Source organism: Cnephaeus nilssonii (genome assembly GCF_951640355.1).
Source record: "Cnephaeus nilssonii genome assembly, chromosome: 12".
NCBI classification, from domain to species: Eukaryota; Metazoa; Chordata; class Mammalia; order Chiroptera; family Vespertilionidae; genus Cnephaeus; species Cnephaeus nilssonii.
In genome coordinates, this window is record NC_137083.1 from 14,814,293 (window position 1) to 14,836,726 (window position 22,434).

Sequence of the window (22,434 nt, forward strand, 5' to 3'; positions counted from 1 at the left end):
ATGCCCTTATGGAAATACCAAGCTGTGAACTACAAACCTAATGTATTATTATTTAATAATTAACTTGTAAGTGTTTTAATGGGTGATTTAAAATTTAAAACCTAGATTTAAATTTACTATTTTCTTTGTTTTTAAAGGTAAAAATGTCAATTTTTAATTTAGATTTTTTTCAGTTATAGAATACCCTCCTTTAAGAAAAAGTATAAAGATTAAAAAGTCAGACTTATAAAACCAATAAAGTGTGTAAATGATTGTTCATTTTGAAAATATTATTACAAGTTTTCCTCAAACTCTGAGCTCATCAAAGTAATTCCATAGCTGTTTTTTTTTTTTTATTTTTTTATTTTTTACAGAGAGGAAGGGAGAGGAGAGGGATAGAGAGCTAGAAACATCGATGAGAGAGAATCATCGACCAGCTGCCTCCTGCACACCCCCTACCAGGGATGTGCCCGCAGCCAACATACATGCCCTTGACCGGAATCGAACCTGGGACCTTTCAGTCCGCAGACCGACGCTCTATCCATTGAGCCAAACCGGTTTCGGCTCCATAGCTGGTTGAAATAACTTTAGGGACAGGCGCTTTGATTCCATTAAGACCAATGTTTTAATTACAATATATTTTAAAACCATTTGAGAACAGCACGGCATTTTAAACTGTTAAACTAAAAAGCAGCTGGCCTCCACTTACTTTCTGCCTTTAACAGCTGATAGCCCCACAGATCCTGGTAAACTGTTGGGACCCCAATTCTCAGCATATTTGCTTAGTCCATTGAAGGCAGTGGCTTCATTTAAGAGAATGCTGCCTGGAGAGCATCCTTTAGAATCTTTTTAAATAAAATGCTAATCAAAATTAAGTAGGGCTATGAATGAGATGGAGAGTGTAGGGATTACAGAACCGGAGCCCAGTTCCCCTGCGGAGGCTTTCTGCACGTCATACCGCACTGCCCTTTCCTCCTCCGGCCTGCCCTCTCTGGGAAGAGAAACCACCAGGCACAGCACAGTGGCCACAAGGCTTTCAGGGCCAATGCCTCTGAACACTACATCTGGTTCTCAAACTCCCAACCCTATCTTTGTTTTGCATTTTAAAAGGTGGCATAATACGCACATCATTTAAATTTTCTCCACAAGACTGTGGATGACGGACAGAGTACACTCTAGAGAGGCTGGCTGTACTGTTACTGTAAATGAAAAGAAATAGAATTAAGAATAGAAATAAAGTCACTAGATGAAATTACATATTTAGGTAAATGGAAAACACGACTCAGGTGACCAATATTGTTATTTACACAGAACTTTTAAATCATATATACATAAAATAAGGTATCTATAAAATTTAAACAAATTTACTTGATTCAATAATAATAAAGGCATTTTTAATCATTCACCCATAATAAAAGTAGCTCTTATTTGAAGTAAATAAATGTTCATACATGGGTAGACCTGTGACTTATTCTGCCAAACCCAAAGCTCAGGATAATGGAATATTCAGGGTGGATCATGTGAGGCATTTCACTTACTGATGAAGTGGAAATAACTACCTAATTTGTCAGAAATTTTATATTGTAATCCTCCTATCCCCCTAACAACGGGAAATACTTTTTGGAAACAGTGGACATTCATTAAGAGAGAAACAATGAGAGAGATATTATGAAAGAAATTCCTAAGGTCTGAAGAAAAGGACTAGTTCAAAGTACTCTAATATGTGTTACAAAATGCTGAAAATTCCAAATTAAAGTCTTTTTTTTTTTCCTGTAATGCCACAGGCCCAACAACATCTTACTCTTTCTTTGCTAAAATCTTTCAGCTTATGTCCCTCTTGGAACATACTCCCAGTTTCATGCAGAAGTCAATGGAAAATAGATTCACTTTGCAGAAACCGCTTTACAAGCAAGTATGCTAGAGCATTTTTATCAAGTGAAGCATACAGGCATTGTCTCACTCAGATGAGTTTAGAACATTCTTGTTTGCTTTTACAAACCTGAAGGGAAGATGGTATGTAAACAGAACATGTCTGTACTTGAAAAGCATGATTCTAGATATGATATATACAGTCTAGGAGATCAAAGCATGCCACATGATTACTAAGTACCTTCTCTTTGCATTACACAAAGATCAAAACATGTGCTAACTCCAATAGCATCACTGCACCGACTGTGCATTTACTAATTTAAAATATATGTCTTGGTTTCTCAGGAGCTCTTGATGAGTTCCCCACTCCTTTACTTTTCCGTTGTGCAGAACCACTATCAGATCTGCATTCTGTATTGTGGAGAGTCTGTGAGCCACCACTAGGCACGTCCTCCCCTTACTGGCCTGATCAAGGGCCTGCTGAACCACCTGCAAGAGAGAAGGACTTGTGATCACCAGCTCAGGTTAGATGCTAATAAACTCGCCCAAATCAAACCAGTTAATAACAGTCTTGGTTTATTTGCTTATTCCCAAGGACGTTGCCCTACTTTGAGAAATAGTCATCCTATTCAATAGAAATCTAGAAAAAGCAATTATGGACACTTTGAGTAAGACTTGATTAGACAAGCTTTTGTGACAATGAATAAAAATGAAATGGTTATCTGTATATAAAAGTAAGTGGTTCCAAACTCAAAGTCAGAAAGTGTATTTCTATGGAAGTAGAATTATCTAATTTACTTTCTTCATTTCTTCTCATAGTATTTTTTTTTTTGGTCAAATTTATCTGTAAAACTTTCCTGATTAAAACAGCATCTTAACTGCAAAGAGGTCATAAGGCTGTGTAAAGGAAATGAGACTGGAGGGTAAAAAGCAATATTTGTTGAATATATAAAATGTCCCAATGATGGATAGCTTATTTAAGTCTTTGCAATAAGCCTGTAAGGGGGGGTTATTTTTACTTTTCTGATGAGTAAACCGAGATTTGAAAAGCCCTGGTCACTTGACCAAGGTCACACTGCCAGTAACTGATGAATCCAAGATAACAGCCTAGACATCTGATTTTTTTAAAAAAAGTTTTTTCATCACACATGGTCTCCTTGGAAATCAAGAATGATAGTAATCTACAAATAGCATCTGAGTGGGGTTAACCAAATGAGTTCTTAGATCAGACGCCCTCTATTAGAATTTAGGGAAGTCACTTAACTTTTCTAAGCCTCAGTGTTCTAATCTGTAAAATGAGCATGATGATAAAATAATCTAATTCATTGAATTGCTATGAGGCTTGAGATGACAGCATATAATAATGAGTACTCAATAAATACAGGGTAGGACAAACATAGGTTTACAGTTATGAGTATGGAAAACACAGAGTTTATTCTTGTATTATTTTCCATACGAACAACTGTAAGCCTACTTTTGCCTTACCTTGTATTAATGATTATCTCTTATTTGACCAATGTTCATTTAACAAATAAGTGCCTAATAGGTGAAAAACTACTAGGGGACAAGGACATAGCAAAATTAAACGTCTGAAGGAGTTTGCAGTATGGGTCTATCACATGTGTTTGCTTCCTGGTTTCCTTTCCAAACTGAGCTAATTATAGAAGGTGGAGTAACTAGCAGGCTCCCACACTAAAGTGTAGAGCACTTTGTTACACAGGTAGATTGCCTTATTAATTTGTTTGGCTTTATGGGACTAATAACAAAATAGAAAAGTTAATTTTCTTGTGCTTTTTCTTTGAATGGAGAAACATTTCAAGTATCAGGCCCCTTTTTTGATAATGAGACAAATTCAAGAGAGAACACCTTTCTAGAACATGAGATGCCCTGTGTCCCAATTCCCTCCCACTTCCCCCATCTCTTCACCAGCCTCTAACCTTAATTAGAACTGGTGACCCTATGACTACAATTATCTCCAGGCCTTTCTTTCTCTAAACTGACCTTTATTTTTTTCCATGATTCTCCACTCTCATATGTAATATTATATTCTGAGATGAAAAAAGAGGATGTTACCTTTTCATTCTCATTGTCAAGGGATGAAGTGGCCTCATCCAACAATAAAATTTTTGGTTTTCGGAGAAGAGCCCTTGCAATAGCTAGTCTTTGTTTTTGGCCGCCAGAAAGCTGTGTTCCTTTCAGTCCAACTTGTGTGTTGTATTTCTATTACAGGAACATGCAATTAAGAAAGTAAGGCTTGGTTATTTAAATTAGCATGGCAACTGTGGGTGAGAACCATCTAAATATTTCAAATTTTGCTACTCTGGAAAATTTGTGTCCCAACAAGTACTGAAATATATTCTTGTGCTTTGTTGCAAATGAATGCTAAACCAGCAGTAAACACTACCATCTCATTTACATATCAAATCTACTCACAGGCAACAGACCTTTGCCATTATGCTCCTACAAAGGAATTGTTTGAATTAAAGCATAAGAGAAAAAACAATTGGCAAAAAAAGAAAGAAGTCCCAAGTAAACACAAATCTTTTTCCATTAAGTTACATTACCTTCTATTTTCAGGTCAACATGATTTAAAGTATCTAAACACAAGGAAATTATTGGGTCCCTTCATTTTAGCTCTTGTTAAATCTCTACAGGCATATCTCTTCAGCTGCCAGGATGCTGTACTCAGTGACAGGGTGCTGCCTGGCAATAAGTTAGATTGGCATCACATTTAGCACTTCCCAGTGTTTCCACAGCTCTCCTACTTACTAATGAATTACCCCTTCTCCAGTGTTTCCCTCTATAGACGGGTAAAGGGAATGTCTCCTATCCTGCAGCCTTTGGAGTCTGCTAAATCACAAGTGGTCAGTTCAGTTGGCGAAAGCAGCCTCCTGCTTGCTTTCTAGATTGTCCTATTGAATCTTCTTCCCTCCAGGGTTTCACACTGCTTTCTAGTAGTGGTTGCGGTTTATCTAACAAAAGCATGTCTATCGTACCCCGAAAAGAATGGGAGGATGGATCTGTTCTACTGGAAAGCAAGTCCAAGTGTACAGCCTTCTAAAGGTGGATCCTGTAGCCGCACCTCAGAGAAGATGCAGCATGTGATTATATGCTGTTCATTTTGTCTTGGCATCATGGAGATACCTTTCCCTTCACATCTGACTGTCACTGGGGCAAAGCTGGTATTGAGAGAGCCTATGACACAGCCGTAAGACAAATGTGTCTACTTCATTCAAAACTCATTTTTTAATTTAAAATGTGTAGTTGCTTTCTTTATATCAAACAATGGATGTCTGAATTACTAACGCTCAGTGAAAGCATTTTTTCTGAAGTGAAATGCTATACAAAGAAAACAGACTTCCAACTATCTCCTCTGAGATTTTATCTGGGAATGCTAGCAGGCTGGACCCCTTCCTCCTAAAATGTATTTTGTAAAATTTGGAATTATAGGGTAGGGTAATCTGAAAAAAAACACGTGTCATTCATTTCCACACACTGCAAAATTCCCATCTAAAGTAGAGATCTAACCTCAAACCAAAAACAGAGAATGGGGAATGATCATGGGTTTGTAGCTCTTTTAACTAATCTCACTTAAATTGTACATGGATTTTTCCATGTAGCTGAAGAAGGTACAAGACTAGCTTAGAAATCACTTTGCATTTTTGGCCTTCTCTGGATTATAGGAAAATGTAAGTCTCAAGAATGAATTGGATGAAAATCAAATTCAGATGTTTTTGCCTATCATAGGCAGAACAGATTATAAATGTAGATATAAAGGTAGATATACAAAAACATTTTCAGATACTTAAACTGATGGTTTGTTTTTTAATAAATCATAGAGTTCCATTCTTTCCTGTTTAAACTGAAAACATGAATCAATTTTCTGGCAAACACTGAGATGGTGAATGCCCTGAAATCACCTGTTTTATTAGATGAAGGGGCAATGGCTTCTTAATATGGACCTGGGGCTAAAAGCTACTTGGGTCCTGGAGGGAACATAGAAAAGATCTAATCCTAAATCAATTGCATTCTGGAAAATCCCCAGGGGCCCTGGGGTGGAGTTGCAGGGTGGTTCCAGTGGTCAAAGTCCTATTCAAGAAGCCATGGTGTGGCTTCACTGAGCTGCCACTGTGTGATATTGTGGGGACTATGACGCATCTACACCTGGTCTGTTTCTCAGAGGAGCCTTAAGACCAAGGTGGTGTTGCAACTCATCTCCCATGCTCCAGGTTGATATTTCCAAGTGCCTGAAGGTTATCTGCATGGCATATACCACAGATGTATTACCCTTAGCACACTTCAAATTAACTCCGTGGTATTCACCCTCCTGAATCCCCAAAGGTTATATAAGGTGTCCAGGAAGGCCTCTACAAAGGTGACATTTGAAAGGGCTTGAAAGTTAAGCAGCTGGTTCTGCAAAGAGCCAGAGGAAGGGAGGTCCCAGCTGAAGAAAAAACAAGTGCAAATGTCCTGAGGTAGGGAAGAACTTGACGTGTTCATGAGATAGAAAAGAGGCCAGTGTGGTTAGAGCAGAGCCAGCACATGGTGAGGAAGGAGTTGGAGAGGTATACAGGGCCAGGTCACAGGAAGCCTTGCCAGCCACATGAGGAATTTGAACTTTATTGTAAGTGCAAAGGGATACCATTAAGAAGTTTTCAACCAGGAGTTTTTCAACATAAAAACTAATGTTTTTAAAGGATCCCTCTAGTTGCTGTGAGGAAGAAGAAGAATAAATAATAAATATATTAAATAATAATTCAGTGGATATTAAAATAGTTTGGTCTTGGAAAAATAGTCACATAAAAATTTCAAACGTTGCTTTTACATATAACTTTACATTAGATGCTGGTAACAAACACATTGTATAACACATGGAGCACGTAAAGCAACCATTTAACCTCACTGAACTACTTAGGCTAAGTCGGCAGCTTTGAAGTTCAAGATTTCAGATATTTTCTTACCTCAGGGAGACTCTCAATAAAAGAATGGATATTTGCTGCACTTGCAACTTCTTTTATCTCATCTAATGGCACAACACGGCTGGTATCACCATAGGCGATGTTCTCAGCAATGCTAGAGTTGAAGAGCACAGGCTCTTGAGAAACGATGGCTATTTGGGAACGAAGCCATTGTATGTTCAATTCCTTTGCATCCACACCATCAAATAGCTGCCAAAACCAGAATGGAGAATGGTATGTGAAGATCCAACACTGTATCATGTTACAGTTCACTGTATTCAAACACACAAATCATAACAAGAAGGTTAGGCATTCAAGCTATTTAGTAGTATAATGTTACTCAAGGAAGGCTCATAAATCATATGTCTCAATCTAGCAGACAGTGAGTAAATGACTAAAATGCCAACTCCTAAACTTACTTGACATTTCTAGGAATGGCCATATATTCTAGAGACCTACCCAGAGTCTAGAATAGAGCCTGCTGCTCTGTACTTAAGTCACGTGGAAAATGACCAACCTCCACCATAACAGGACCCCACTTTATTAAAGCCCAGAAAAGAGAGTATGTATAGGCTGATATAGTAGCCCACATGTAGAAATATGTCATTTTGCACACAGCCATGTTTATTTATATGTCCATATAACATCAATCAACCTACTCTGTGAGGGGGCTCTTTAGCACCAGGGAAATAGTGGTAAATAAGACAAAGCTCTTGCCCTCCTGCACCTTGTATTCTGGTGGGGAGAGGCAGGCAATGATCACACTAACAACTCAAACTAGAAAAAGTGTCATAAAGACAGGATAATGGGAGTGAGAATGATTGAGGGTGTGGGGATGTGGGATGAATGTGGGTGGATGCATTATTTTCTATGGGGTCACGTAAGAAGCCCTACCTAAAAGTAGCATTTAGCCCGAGACATGAATGATGAGAAGGAGACAGCAAAGAAGAGTAAAAACATTCTAACCAGCATAATAGGAAGATCAAAGACCCATAAGTAAGTTTAAAGAACATAGACACACAGTGTACAATGAGCTGGGGAAAGGGGGGTGATAGGGAAGGAGTTTGGAGAGAGAGGCAGGTGCCAGATCATGAAGGACCTTGATTGATGCTATGGACTATGGGTTACTCTAACTGTGACGGGAAACCATTGGGGGTTTTAAAGGAGGGAGTGTCATATGCTATGTGCAGACAGATGAGTGGTACCTAATAGCAGTACTCATTGTGGACTTATTATTGGTAAAAAGGGAGCCATTTTGGACCTTTCCATTCTGCAAACAGTCATTGAGAATCTGTGATGGGGAAAAGACTGTAAATTGCAAGAAAATAAGGACTAATAAGGACTGATATAAGTCTGACTTTTAGAGGCTTATGCTTTTTTTGTGAGAAGAAAGAGGCAGAACAGGAGGTTGTGTTTGTGTATGTGTATAATGTGGTTGGGGGGAGAGGATTAGTGAAAACATGAATATACTGTAGAGTAAGAAAAGTTCCAGGTGAGAAAAACAGTCTTTGGAGTTCAAAGGAGGGAGAGGTTGCCTTTTTTTTTTTTTTTTTTTTTGAGATCAGATTGCAGGACTTAATAGAACTGATTCTGATTAGCCCTAATCATGCACAAAGTTTTGGGAATTGGAGGCGGAAGGGTTGAAGATGGTCAGTGGGAACAGCAAAAAGCCTGAGCCAGAGAAGCAGAGGAAACTATTATCTCTGTCTTAAACTAGAACAGAATAAGGAGCCCGGGGATGGATGCTAGGCCGGTCCTCCAACACCTGTATTTTAAAAGAATTCCATGGCTTATAAGATGGAAATGTCTACCCCCATAATGGCTGAAGAATCTTTGGGTCTTTACCCTTAGCGTCAAAGTCCTGTCCATCACTCCTATTATTGGTTTGCTTGTCCTCTTAGTTAAGGGATAGTTTTTTTCTTTCTTTTAACTACTGTACTGTTTGCCCTACCCAAACCAGTGAAGATACTTAATCCCAAGAGAATGTTTAAGAATAGCACCACTAATCCCCAGAGAAGTTGTATTTAAATTAAGTCTTACTATTTGTCCTCTCATGGGATCATAAAATCTCTGCAGAAGTTGGACAGAAGTGCTTTTCCCACAGCCGCTGCTCCCAACAAATGCTACTGTCTTCCCTTTCTCAATACTGAGGGATAAGCCACGGAGGACGAGAACATCTGGGCGACATGGATAGAAGAAAGAGACTTCCCGAAACTCTATATTCCCTTCACATGTGTCCTGTGAAAGAAAGTTGGCCGTGTTTAGAAAGGTTGCAACCCATTATAGCACATTGGCTTAGCACTTTCTGACAATTGAACATGTTTCCACACTACTTTAATTTAATTTTTAAAAAATATATTTTATTGACTTTTTACAGAGAGGAAGGGAGAGGAATAGAGAGTTAGAAACATCAATGAGAGAGAAACATCGATCAGCTGCCTCCTGCACACTACCCACTAGGCATGTGCCCGAAACCAAGGCACATGCCCCCAACCGGCATAGAACCTGGGACCCTTGAGTCCGCAGGCCGACGCTCTATCCACTGAGCCAAACCGGTTAGGGCCACACTACTTTAATTTTAAACATCATATTCCTCTCTGTGGAGCTGCTGCCTGCACATTAGTTTCTGTTACTTTTTAAAAAAATATATCTTACTGATTTTTTACAGAGAGGAAGGGAGAGGGAGAGAGAGTTAGAAACATTGATGAGAGAGAAACTTCAATCAGCTGCCTCCTGCACACCCCCCACTGGGGATGTGCCCACAACCAAGGTACATGCCCTTGACCGGAATCGAACCTGGGACCCCTGAGTCCACAGGCAAACCACTGAGCCAAACCGGTCAGGGCTGGTTTCTGTTACTTTTGTTTAGATTTTTATATCTGCGCTTCTTGTTGTCTTCACTACTGGACTTCACAAAGTTGCTTAAAAGCCCAGGTTTCCTTCAGCTTCACTACCCAGACACAGTCCAGTCTAGAGATTAGCTTAATATGGACAATTAACAATAAGTGGACAATCATAGTTGTGCTTACTGGTTTTTTCCCTTCTTGACTATAGCTTTCTATAGTTGGTTTCTTTTCCAATAAAGCAAACAGATGTGCAGCCCCGGATTTGGCTCTCGAATATTCAGGTGCCAAAGCAAGTGTTTCTCCAATGGCCATAGCTCCGTATGCAATTGCAGTAAAAACTCTATCAAAAGATAAAGCATTTGAATCTAGTTAGGTTCATTTCAAACAATGGAACTCTAAAAGTAAAGGAAAAAGCAGGCACAGGAATATAATCTTTTGATCCAGACAACACCACTAATGCTGAAGGCCCAATAATGATCTTTCTTGTAATTTTCTACCACGTAGTTATTGTCCCTCGCTTTGTACACCACAATAACCTTTGAAGTTCAGGTAATTTTAAAAGTTTCTCTTCCAGATAAGAGACACAGATCAAAGGTCCTAACTAGTGAATGTTTTCATATTCGTGATGCCATCTGATCACCTAGGAGATAAGGAGGGCAGGAACTCATACAACTTTTTAACAGATGAAGAAACTCTAGCCTAAAGAAATCAAGCCATTTGCCTAGGGTCACATAACTGTGAAACCGTAGGACTGGACCTTGAACTTCCTTGTTCACTGTTCTCCCTTACAAGGTGCTGTTTCGAGTGGAAAGCTGGCCCGAACTCTAGATGGCTGCGTGTTGGAGTTTGTTATCACTTGTTTCCGTATTAGCATCTTCAGAAGGCCCTAAATATCAAATCTCGCTTGACGTGTCTCCTTCACATCCCTTCAGTCATTGATCCCTCTATTTGGACTTCTTATCTTGTCCTCCTCTCCTCTGGATAATCTCTGGGGAGGGGTGGGGCAGGAGTTGGGCGGCTGCCATTGCAGTGAGCACTAAAAGAAGATTTTCCTGTTCTCCTCGTGTTAGCTAACGAAGGCTGCTTTCCGATTGCAGTGATGACTCACAGTTCTTCAGGGCTTCCCAGCCTAGCAGAGCAGAGCTGGTGCTGGAGGCCTCGCTTGCATCCTCATCCCTTGTTATTTCAAGCTATCAACCAACTGTCAATATTTATTGGAAACCTGCCTGCTTTGGTCAGTAAAGACTTTGGCTCTGTCTCTCAGGCAGTTTTCAAAGCTGTGGCTTTTATTATCACTGTACTGAAGGCTGTCAGGCCTTGATTCTTTCTTAGCCATGTGTTCTACTTAGCTTCCTGCTCATACGTATAGCAAAGAAGGAGAAACAGAGAGGAAAGCTCAGTAGTGGGGGGTATGAAGAGTTACAGTAACCTCTGCTAGGCAATAATGGTTTCTGAACCAATTTGCAAAGGGCAAGTCAGCTAGAAACCAACTTAGAGGCACTAAAAATCAGAGAGGAGAAAATTATTTTGTATTTTTCAAAGTGTGCACAATTATAGGGAAGTGAGTCAAAAGTGTTACCTGGGCTAACAGAGGCAGAGGGGAGAGTTTTACTAAACATATATGTGTATGAGAACCTAAACAAGAGATTGTCTAAATGCCTGTGCAAGGCAGCAGAGTGAAAATGGAATCACCTTTTAAAAAATGCTCATCTCAGAGAAACTTCTATAACAACAGAGATAAAGATAGCTTCTACCATAGAAAATGTATGTTGCCCCTCCCCCTTTTTTTTGGAGGTAAAAGTTAAGGCTTTTATTAGCCATGCTGATAAACTGATATTATGAGCACATCAAGGCATTCTGCTGTTAAAACTCCCTTTGTGCATTTCCATTTAAGGCTATAACACTATTATTTCTGAAATAACACTATTATTTCTGAAAGAGAGACAATTTATCCATCCCTATAGCTATAAATCATGAAAATACATCCTCATTTTATAGGGTGAGTAAAACATCTTTATATTTAACAATAAACTAAAATATGACTTCCCTAATTTTTATATAATTCTAGGAGGTTTCTGGTAGTGGCCAAAAGAAAACCCTAAGGTTTTAAGCAACTATGGAGAACAGACTGGGATTCAGTCCCCATACCCCTATTTCTTTCTTTAAAAAATTTTTTTTTAATATATTTTTATTGATTTCAGAGAGGATGGGATAGGAAGAGAGAGATATAGAAACATCAATGATGAGAGAGAATCATTGATCAGCTGCCTCCTGCAGGCCCAACATTGGGGATCGGACCTGCAACCCAGGCATGTGCCCTTGACCGGAATTGAACCAGGGACCCTTCAGTCCACAGGCCAACACTCTATCCACTGAGCCAAACCAGCTAGGGCCCCATACCCCTATGTCTTAAAGAAAGTGTGATCCTCAGATTGTGTGCCTCAGAATAATCTGGAATATTTGGTAAAATGTAGATTCCTGGCCCTATACCAGGTCTACAAATACCTGGGTTAGATTTGTGGGGGAGCTTCAGATGGCTGCATTTTAATCAGCTCCATGATTGGTGAGTTAGGACACTGTTGATTTAGAGAATGACACAAAGTTCTTTTTACTTAAGGAGGATTCTAGTAGGAGGGAGTTTCTTTGTAATCTCTTCCACTCAGTTGATTAGATAGAAAGCTGTTTATCACCCTAGATTCTGGAAGGCACAGTCTTCTAGGCCAGGTGTAATTTAATGTATCTAAAGAGACACTTGTGACATATTCATGGTAGTTGGGGGCTACATTGGGTTTCTAAGAAGATTGGAGACTTTGATGTTGAAGACAAAACTCATTGTGTCACATTTTTTGCGCAGCCATGTACCCCTATTTCCCAGAGACTCTCTCCTTTGCCCATACTATAAAAGTATGGGTATCCTTATTTTGTCTGTAGACTGGTTGTATGAAACTCAAAATGTGATATTAGTTGCCTTAGCTCAGATAGCTCCCTGTTTCTTTCCTCAGGACACTGGGCAATACCAAAGTGATAGTGTTCATTAATCATTACTCTTATGTTAATATTCTATATATGTTCTGAGAGCTAAAATGCTTGTCTCCAGAAATTAACCTTTTTATGAATTTAATGTAAGTAATTCATGAAATGTGGTACACCAGAAGGAGAAGAAATTTTTGTATTGGGGCCTTTTGACTCTCTTATATTTTAGGGTCATAAAATAACATTAAACAAGTTACTTGTTCCATTTATGTTAAGAATCAGTCCAGTCCTAGATATTCATATGTTCAGAAAGCTAAGCAAGAAGTTTTTAAAAATATAACTTTACAGAAAGATTCTATGCAAAACTTTCTACAGAATTAGTAACAATAGTAATCATAATGATGATGATAATAAAAAATGTCTACCAAGCAAAGCCTCTGCCATGTTGAATCATGAACTAAAATCTGTGCTGTGCCACTTGCTGATTAAGTGACTTTGGGCAAGTTAGGTAATTTCCTTCTTGAGTCTTAATTTTCCCCATCTGTAAAATGGGCATTATAATATTTCACAAGGTAGTTGAGAAGGCTAGTCAGATAATGCATGAAAAATCCTTAATACTTGAGTAAGGTTTGTTATCGTGATTATCATATGAGCAGAATGGTTGGCATCTTCAAAGGCCCTTTTCAAGAAACATCCTGCCTAATTTCACTTGCAGGCATGATAGTGATCAGCATGATGTTGAGGTTGTATGCTTTTTTTTTGTTAATCCTCACCTGAGGATATTTTTTCCATTGATTTTTTTTTTTTTTAGAGAGAGTGGCAGGAGGGGGAGAGGGAGGGCCTTAGGGAGGAGGGAAGGGAGAGAGAGAGAGAAACAGAGATAGAGATGTATCAATAGAGATACATCAATTGGCGACTGGGGCACTCAGCCAATGCTCTAACCACTGAACTATCAGCCAGGGCAAGGTTGTATCATCCTTTAACTAAGAAAATTCTTTACTTAGTTTTAATCTAAACGAATCTCAGTATGTAGAAGTAGACTCCCAATTACAAACATCCTATTTTTATATAAATAGTTGTCTTTGACTTAGTCCCAGTCCTGCTACCAAAGTACCTAGTGTTAGACATGTGGATATAGAAGGGAAGAAAAACAGAAAAATCTGTGAAAAACAGGAGTAATGTGAAAACATTGACTCTGGAAGCACATTTCCAGGAATGACTAGACTGCTTAATTATGCAGTCCAAATTTCCCCTTTTATTTTTGATTTAGTCATTTATTCAATAAATATTTATTATGTGCCTACTATGTGCAAGCTTTTGTTTTTGGTTCTAGGGCAACATTAGTGACCAAAACAGGTTAAGCTCTGCTCTCCCTAAGCTTACAGTCTGTGCAGTCAATAAATAAGGAAACAAAAAGATAATTTTATATAGTGGTAAGTGTTATACATAAAACATGGTAATAGAATAGAGGGTGATGAGGAGGAGGGGCAAGGGGACTACTTAGCGCCATCAGCATAAGTCTCTCTGAAGAATGCACTTAGGAGCAGAGGCCTGGATGGTGAGAAAGAGGCAACTCAGCAAAGACCTGGGGAATTATTATATGAGATGGAAGGAAGACTGATTTATAGTCATCTATATATATAAAAGGCTATATATAAAGTGTCCCCTCAGGAGTTTGGGAGACTAGGAGTTTGATCACTTGCAATGATGTGTGCTGACCACCAGGGGGCAGTATGGAACATATTGGGCGACCAGTGGTGGTGGCGGGGCATTGAGGGAGCGAGGGAAGGAGGAGATGGGGAGGCAGGGAACCTGATTGGCCCTGATCATCGGCCAGGCCTAGGGACCCTACCTGTGCACAAATTTCATGCACCGGGCCTCTAGTATTTGATAAACCATCTCCACTTTGAGAGTTCCATGAAGCCTCACAGATTCCAGAGGAATGGATGGCCAGAAGGCATAGTGACCCCTCCCCACATTCCCAAATTCTAATAAACTGAAACAGGAGCAATTTAGTTAGGAACTGAATTCAGATTACCTGTATTATATCACTATCAGTATTTTACCAGCTAGACTACACTTATATAAAAAAACAAACAAAAAACAAAACATTAAAAAGTTTCCCCAGCATGCCTTTCCCACATACATGATTAAAATGATAATGCTATAAACTACACACATTTCTGGTCAATTTAAGTACATGACTCGTTAACAGGGTTTATATTTTTGTACAACTTACATGAACATGCCCTCTGGGGTCATTCGTCCAGCTTGAATTAAATAGACTCCAAATCGAAACCCCACTGCATAGGCAAAATATACAAAAGCATGGCTGAATGCATAACAGATTCCAATGATCTGTGCTTTCTTCAGGGTATTTCTGAAATGCACAAAATTTACTAAATAATGGGTCATAAGGTATACCAAGCACATTGTAATAAATGTAGAGTGATGAATATAGGAGATTAGACATATTATTTAGGGGACATACATTTTTCTAAGAATTAGTTATTTTTTAACTACTAAAAATTATTATATAGAAAACAGAAAATGTAATGATTTTCTCTATAGCTATACACTTAAAATAAAATAAAAACTGATTTGAGAGAGAAACATCTATTATTCCACTTACTTATGCAGTCATTGGTTGCTTCCTGTATGTGCCCTTTCTGGGGATCAGACCCACAACCTTGGTGTATTGGGATGATGCTCTAGCCAACTAAGCTACCCGGCCAGGGCTTATAGCTATACACTTAATTCAGTATAACAAGTTGCCTCTACTTACTTTCAAATGAATGGATAAGTCTGTCAGAGGACAGTTAATGAAAGAGTTAAGGAGATCTGGTTTAGAAGTTAAAATATTTTCTATCCTAATCTTTCACTAGGAGATTAAATAGTGAAATTAAAGGTCAGTACCAACCACAAGCATGTGCATAACAGAGTATAAAACTATCTCTCTGATAAAGTAATACAAAGAGTATCAGTGAGTAAATGTGCTTAGGATGACTAGTTTAAAATTAAAAGGGGTGATCACATTTATTACGTATATATTTGTTTTAAAAATGTGAACCATTTTAGAGATTCAATTTAAAAGGCTGAGCACTCTTTTTTTTTTTTTTAATATATTTCCCCAGTCATACTTTAGGAAAATAAGAAAAAGGTACACATTTAGTAAAAGCACATGGCAATGTGGGAGGACCTAAAACATATTCTAACCGTGCTTGTTTTTTATTCCTCTTTTGGTCTCCTCTTGGTGAAGCCAAATAAGAAATTATGATATGGCATCGTTAGGAAAGATTCCAGAGAAAATGGATTGGCAGGCAAATCACCGGGGTCATCAGGAGTACCGCCTTTACAGGAGCAAACTATGGTTAATGGAGTCAGTATGGATCTACAGTCACCTGTGCTGAGTCTGAAGCGTCTCCTCATACTTGTGCTCAAAAGCTTTTTCTCTTGTCAGTGATACTATTGTGCGTATATTCTCCACAGCTTCGGTTGCTATCTTATAAAACAGGACAATAAAAGGGAGAAATAAAATTAATAATGGTTAAAATTCTCCTGGTTGTGAATATCAGTCATTTATACAGGGGATATATTGAGTATACATCAACTCAGTAAGTTTTCCTAATGAGTTTTTTTTAGCTTCCTTTTTTCTTTCCCCAAAATAAGATAAGAAAATAACATTTCAGGATAACAGCCTCAAGGAAAACTTTTAAAAAGATTTAGTCCAACTCGGCGGCGGTCGCTGAGCAGATCGGACTCCTCTCGTGCGCCCACCTCGCTCGGCTTCCTCTGCAGCCACGTCTGACACACCCGATGTGGCTGAGACTGAGAAATTCGATGGGTCGAAATTGAAGAAGACAGAAACGCAAGAGAAAAACCCGCTGCCTTCAAAAGAAACGACTGAACAGGAGAAGCAAGCAGGCGAATCGTAATGAGGCACGCGCCGCCAATATGCACTGTGCATTCCCCAAGCACTGCCTTCTTATTTTACTTCCTTTAGCTGTTTAACTTCGTGAGATGCAAAGAGGTTGGATCAGTTCAAGTGACTGTGCTGACCCTTTTCACATCACAACTGCTGACAACGGAGGCCGCACCTGCCGCTCCCATCTGCCCGGTCGGCTGGCGGGGAAGCGGGGGAACTGGCATGTTGGTGAAGGAACGAGCTGGGTGGGACGAGGGTGAAATCTAGAGTAAACACCAAGCTGGTCCAAGGGGTCCTGTGGGCTGTAAAATGCAGTTTAATCAGAGTGCCATTTTTCTTTTTTTTTGTTCAAATGATTTTAATTATTGGAATGCACAATTTTTTTAATATGCAAATAAAATGTTTTAAAACCTGAAAAGAAAAAAAAAAAGATTTAGTCCACTGACCTAAATTTAGCTCCTGTCAAGTCTTCACTGAGCTTCTATTTAAACTGGTTCCATAGGCAGAAGGATAGGATCAAACAGTAGTGAGCATTATGTTCATATGTAATTATGCCAAGGAACTGCACTATGAATTACAAGATAATTCAAGGAGAAGACAGTAGAGAGAATAAAATAAGTAACTATTTTATTCTAGCACAGAAAGGCAAATAGCAACCAAAAGGCTCAGGAACATTGCAGTAAAGGAAGATGGGGTATGGCTACAGAATTCTTTATAAGCTATAGTCATTTCTCATTTTGATATCTGTGAACTTAAAAAGTACTTAATTAAAATATAATGAATGCTTTCCCATATTTATATAGCTTTAAAAAGGAGTAACCATGTGGGATCCAAAAGGGAGGAGACTTTTTGCTTAGACCAACTTCTGGAACATGAGAACACATGTTGGCTGGGAAGAGGACCTTCCTGCTTTTACATTCTGTTTCCAGATTGGCAGAGGGGGCTATGAGACTGAGCAAGATCTAGGTCGACACCAAATGGTCTTTGAAGGAGAATTTGGGTTACAGGAAAGGACTAGGTTTCTGGACTGTAGTCAGGAAACCTGGATTCTACTCTCAATTTTGATGTTTTGTTTGAAATTCTCAGCAATTTCAAAATGAACTCAAAGAAACCTCAATTTGTAACATTCTGTGGTATGCAAGATAAATGGAGAAGAATGCTGAAACCTTGAGAAAAAAAATAGAAATGATTTTTAAAAATCTGTGATCATTTTTCACAATGGAGAAAGGACTAGTATCAATTTAGAATCTTAGAAAATAGTCTTTAAAAAAAAACTAATATGGCCATTTTAAGTCTGAAAATAAAACATTTGGTGATTTGTCAAAATCTACACATGCAACCAAAGAAGGAGCAATATGTTTTATTGTCCATATTTGAAGTTTTAATGTTTGGTAAACTGACTGATTTAAAGGTACTGGGAAAGCTATTGGCTATTTGATTGAAGTTACTGATTGTATATTCTGTGCTTACTCTAATAATATAAAAAGGAAAAATCAAAAGGCACAGATACAACTAAAGTTCATGATATAAAAACAAGATGAGTAAAATATAATTAATTAGGGTCCCATTAATTTGGAAGTTGTGATCATTTGCATACAGGCAGAGTTAAGCAAACAACTTTTCACTATGTCTGAGGCAAATATATAGTAAGTATTTCAGTCTGTACTGCCCAAGCATACATTCCAAAGGTCCTTATCTAGTATAAGAAAGGTGGAAAAGCCCCAAGGTCATACAAACCAGATTTAGATGAGTCATGTGCTTGGCATCCCTCTTCATGAATATTCATGCTATTTATAATGTGCCAACTGCAACACAGTCAGTTTTACAGACCATAAGTAATATGTATCTTTTATAAATACATTTTTATTGATTTCAGAGAGGACGGGAAAGGGAGAGAGAGATAGAAACATCAATGATGAGAATCAGTGATCAGCTGCCTCCTGCATGCCCCCTACTGGGAATCGAGCACACAACCTGGGCATGTGCCCTGACCAGGAATTGAACTGTGACCTCCTGGTTCATAGGTCAATGCTTAACCACTGAGCAACACTGGTTGGGCAACCATAAGTGATATTAAAATCATTTTCATATTCAGAGGATGTTTAGCAGTGTGATAAAGATCTCTGCAACCATATCTTGAGAACAGCTTCAAGACTTGGGGATGGATAGCCAAGATAAGACTCCTTGTTTACATGATGCATCCTCCAAAAGGCTGTCATAAGAAACAGGCTTTGGACCTGTACCAAAATGAAAGCCACGAAGAGTAGGATAGAAGGCCCACACACACACACAAAAAAAAAAAAAAAAAAAAAAAAAAAAAAGAAAGAAAGAAAGAAAGAAAAGAAAGAGAGAAAGAAAAAAAAGAATTGGGAAAGTAATGTACTACCTTGCATGCCCCTAGAGAGAATGGAGGGTGGGGGGGTAAGAGATGGATGGACACTTGACAGGTTGACAGGGATGTTGTACAAGGGAGTCCTACTTTGGGTGCCTGATTAAATCAAATGACACCCCTTTCAATTGTTAGAGGTTATGATATAGTAATAATGTTTCCCTAAATCCCCAATATAATTACTATTTTTATGGATATAATTGATCCTGAGAAGCTTAAATATATCAAAGCATTTTTCAAGAAATTAAATTGCTCATTTTGATCAAAATAAAAATGGTTGTCTAAAACCTTGTCTTAGTCACTATCAATTTAAAAAAAGTGCACCACTATGTATGCAGTAACTATTATATTTCTTCTTTCTTTTGAAAAATAAAATACCCAGAATTGTTCAAGAAAATGTAATTAGCCCTAACCTGTTTGGCTCAGTGGATAGAGTGTCAGCCTGCAGACTGAAAGGTCCCAGGTTCGATTCCGGTCAAGGGCATGTACCTTGGTTGCGGGCACATCCCCAGTAGGGGGTGTGCAGGAGGCAGCTGATTGATGTTTCTCTCTCATCGATGTTTCTAACTCTCTATCCCTCTCCCTTCCTCTCTGTAAAAAAATCAATAAAATATATTTTTTTAAAAAAAGAAAATGTAATTATTCAGTAATCAGAGAATAAGGAATCACATGTTAGCAAGTTCCCCCATGAGACTGTAACAGTAATAATGGCTGACATTACTGAGTACTTACTGTCCAGATAAGCATGTCAAATTCAAAGGCTAATATGGGCCAAATAAACAAGGTTTAAATTTATGTGGGCCGCAAAAAAACAAAAGCTTCAATTTTCATAGAAACGTAGGTTTATTTCGATAGAGACGTGCTGAATACAAAGGGCTGAAATTAATGAGTAATCATTAACATAAAATAATAGAACATTTTAATAAAAATTAATATTTTTTCTTGAACATTAACTTACCAGACACTGAATAACTGCACAAATTAATAAGCGTAAAGCAAATAAACTTATTTTTCTTGTTCTCCAAAAGCGAAATATTTCCTGTTATGCACACCAAACAAGTCAGTACAACAAGCATGTCAAACTCATGGCCAATGGGCCGCATGTGGCCCACAACAAATATTTTTGCGGCCCAGCCAATATAACGGATGTAAGAAATGTTTTAATAAAAATTTCTTAATTTAATTTTTACAATATCCTGTTATACATAATCCTATCTAATAAAAGAGAAACATGCAAATTGACCATACCTCCGCTATACCCACAAGCTACGCCCACCAGTCAATCAGGAGCGAGTATGCAAATTAACCCAACCAAGATGGCTGTAGCCATGGAGCTGGAGCAAGCAGGAGGCTTGGGTTGCCCCTGGCGATGGAGGAAGCCAAGCTTCCCCGGCCCTGGCCTGCCCTGGCCTCCACTCAAGGTTGCAAAGTTTCAATTATAGAAGATAAATAAATCCCAGATACCTGCTTCCAGCTTATGCTTGGGTCACTGGGGGGCGTGGCCGGTCTGCAAACCACCACAGGCCCCTCGCCCAGGCCGCCCCACGCCCCAAGGGAACCCCCACCCTGATCCGGGACACCCTTCAGGCAAACCAGCCAGCCCCAACCCATGCACCAGGCCTCTATCCTATCTAATAAAAGAGTAATATGCAAATTGACTGTCACTCCAACACACAAGATGGCTGCCCCCATGTGGTCAAATATGGCTGCCCCCATGTGGACACAAGATGGCTGCCACAAGATGGCCAGCAGGGGAGGGCAGTTGGGGGTGATCAAGCCTGCAGGGAAGGGCAGTTCGGGGGATCCAGGCCTGCAGGGGAGAGCAGTTGGGGGTGAACAGGCCTGCAGGAGAGGGCAGTTGGGGGGGACCAGGCCTGCAGGACAGGGCAGTTAGGGGTGACCAGGCCTGTAGGGGAGGGCAGTTGGGGGGGACTAGACCTGCAGGGGAGGGCAGTTTTGGGGGACCCAGGCCTGCAGGGGAGGGGACTTGGGGGTAGGGACCAGACCAGCAGGGGAAAGCAGTTAGGGGTGATGAGGCTGGCAGGGGAGGGCAGTTAGGGGTGACTGGGTAGGCAGGGGAGGGCAGTTAGGGGCAATCGGGCTGGCAGGGGAGCAGTTAGGCATCAATCAGGCTGGCAGGGGAGTGGTTAGGGGGTGATCAGGCTGGCAGGCAGAAGTGGTTAGGGGCAATCAGGAAGGCAGGCAGGCAAGCAGTTGGGAGCCAGCAGTCCTGGATTGTGAGAGGGATGTCCGACTGGGATCGGGCCTAAATGGGCAGTCGGACATCCCTAGAGGGGTTCCAGATTGGAGAGGGTGCAGGCTGGGCTGAGGGACACACACCCCCATGTACGAATTTCGTGCACCGGGCCTCTGGTTATTAATAATGAACTACAAAGCTCGCTAATGACTGATTAATATAATCATTTTGCATTTATTTCCCTTACGCGCCTTACACGCAGGCCCACCATTTCTCTCCACTAATACTAGCAGCGAATATTTTAGCAGCCGATAGCCATGTCATTAGTCTTGTACTGACTTTTTTGGTGTGCGCAACAGGAAATATTTCACTTTCGGAGAACAAGAAAAATAGGTTTATTAGTGTTACGCTTATTAATATGTGCAGTTATTCTGTGTCTGGCAAGTTAATATTCAAGAAAAAATAATTTTTATTAAAATGTTCTATTATTTTATGTCAACAATTACTCATTTATTTCAGCCCTTTGGATTCAACATGTCTCTATTGAAATAAACCTATGTTTCTATGAAAATTGAAGCTTTTGTTTTTTGCGGCACACGTAAACTTAAACCTTGTTTATTTGGACTGTGTTAGCCTTTGAGTTTGACATGCTTGCAGTACAAGACTAAAGATGTGGCAATCGGTTGCTAAAATATTCACTGCTATTATTAGTGGAGAGAAATGGTGAGCCAGTGCATAAGGGAAATGAATGCAACACGATTATAGTAATCAGTCATTAGTGAATGTTGTAGTTTGTTATTAATAATTATGCATAACAGGATATTGTAAAAATTAAGTTACAAAATTTTTATTAAAACATTTCTTACATATCGTTATATTGGCTAGGCTGCAAAAATATTCATTGTGGGCCACAAGTTTGACATGCTGGGTCCAGATACTATTCTAAGTGTTCTGCATATAACAATGCTAAGTGTTTTATGTAATTCAAAAATATATAAGTGGATACTATCATTCCCACTTTACAGATGAAGAAATTGAAGTCCAGAAATGTTGCCATAGTTGCTTGTATCACACATTTGTTAGTGATAGAATATGAATTCTAATTCAGCCAATTTGACTCCAGAGTCCATGGTCTAAATCATGTACCCTATTGCTATAAAAGGTCTATACCCCATCTTTGATTTGTATATGTGCATTTCAATACATATATAACACTTTACAGATTCCTAAGGAAAGAAGTTAGCATATTGTAAAGATGGGAGCTCTGATTGTTTTCTCTTAAAATGTTATGATGATAA

General features: G+C 39.2%; 2 protein-coding genes across 2 annotated transcripts in view; one reads left to right on the plus strand and one right to left on the minus strand.

The window, feature by feature from the left end:
* Positions 1-867: 867 nt before the first annotated feature.
* ABCB5 (ATP binding cassette subfamily B member 5) overlaps positions 868-22,434 on the minus strand; it is a gene marked incomplete at its 5' end in the record, with an annotated part of 82,328 nt that continues 60,761 nt past the window's right edge. Inside the window, 7 exons of the mRNA XM_079786505.1 lie at positions 868-2,337; positions 3,922-4,068; positions 6,810-7,016; positions 8,847-9,044; positions 9,836-9,992; positions 14,865-15,005; positions 16,027-16,127. Of these exons, the coding sequence (XP_079642631.1) occupies positions 2,140-2,337; positions 3,922-4,068; positions 6,810-7,016; positions 8,847-9,044; positions 9,836-9,992; positions 14,865-15,005; positions 16,027-16,127 (1,149 nt within the window). The 3' untranslated portion in view covers positions 868-2,139. The remainder of the gene's footprint in view (positions 2,338-3,921; positions 4,069-6,809; positions 7,017-8,846; positions 9,045-9,835; positions 9,993-14,864; positions 15,006-16,026; positions 16,128-22,434) is intronic.
* Positions 16,169-16,683, plus strand: LOC307108589 (thymosin beta-4-like; the record flags this gene model as incomplete). The annotated part of the gene is made up of 2 exons (XM_079786733.1): positions 16,169-16,199; positions 16,376-16,683. 2 exons carry the CDS (start codon positions 16,169-16,171, stop codon positions 16,558-16,560), a joined length of 216 nt encoding a protein of 71 aa, XP_079642859.1. The 3' UTR covers positions 16,561-16,683.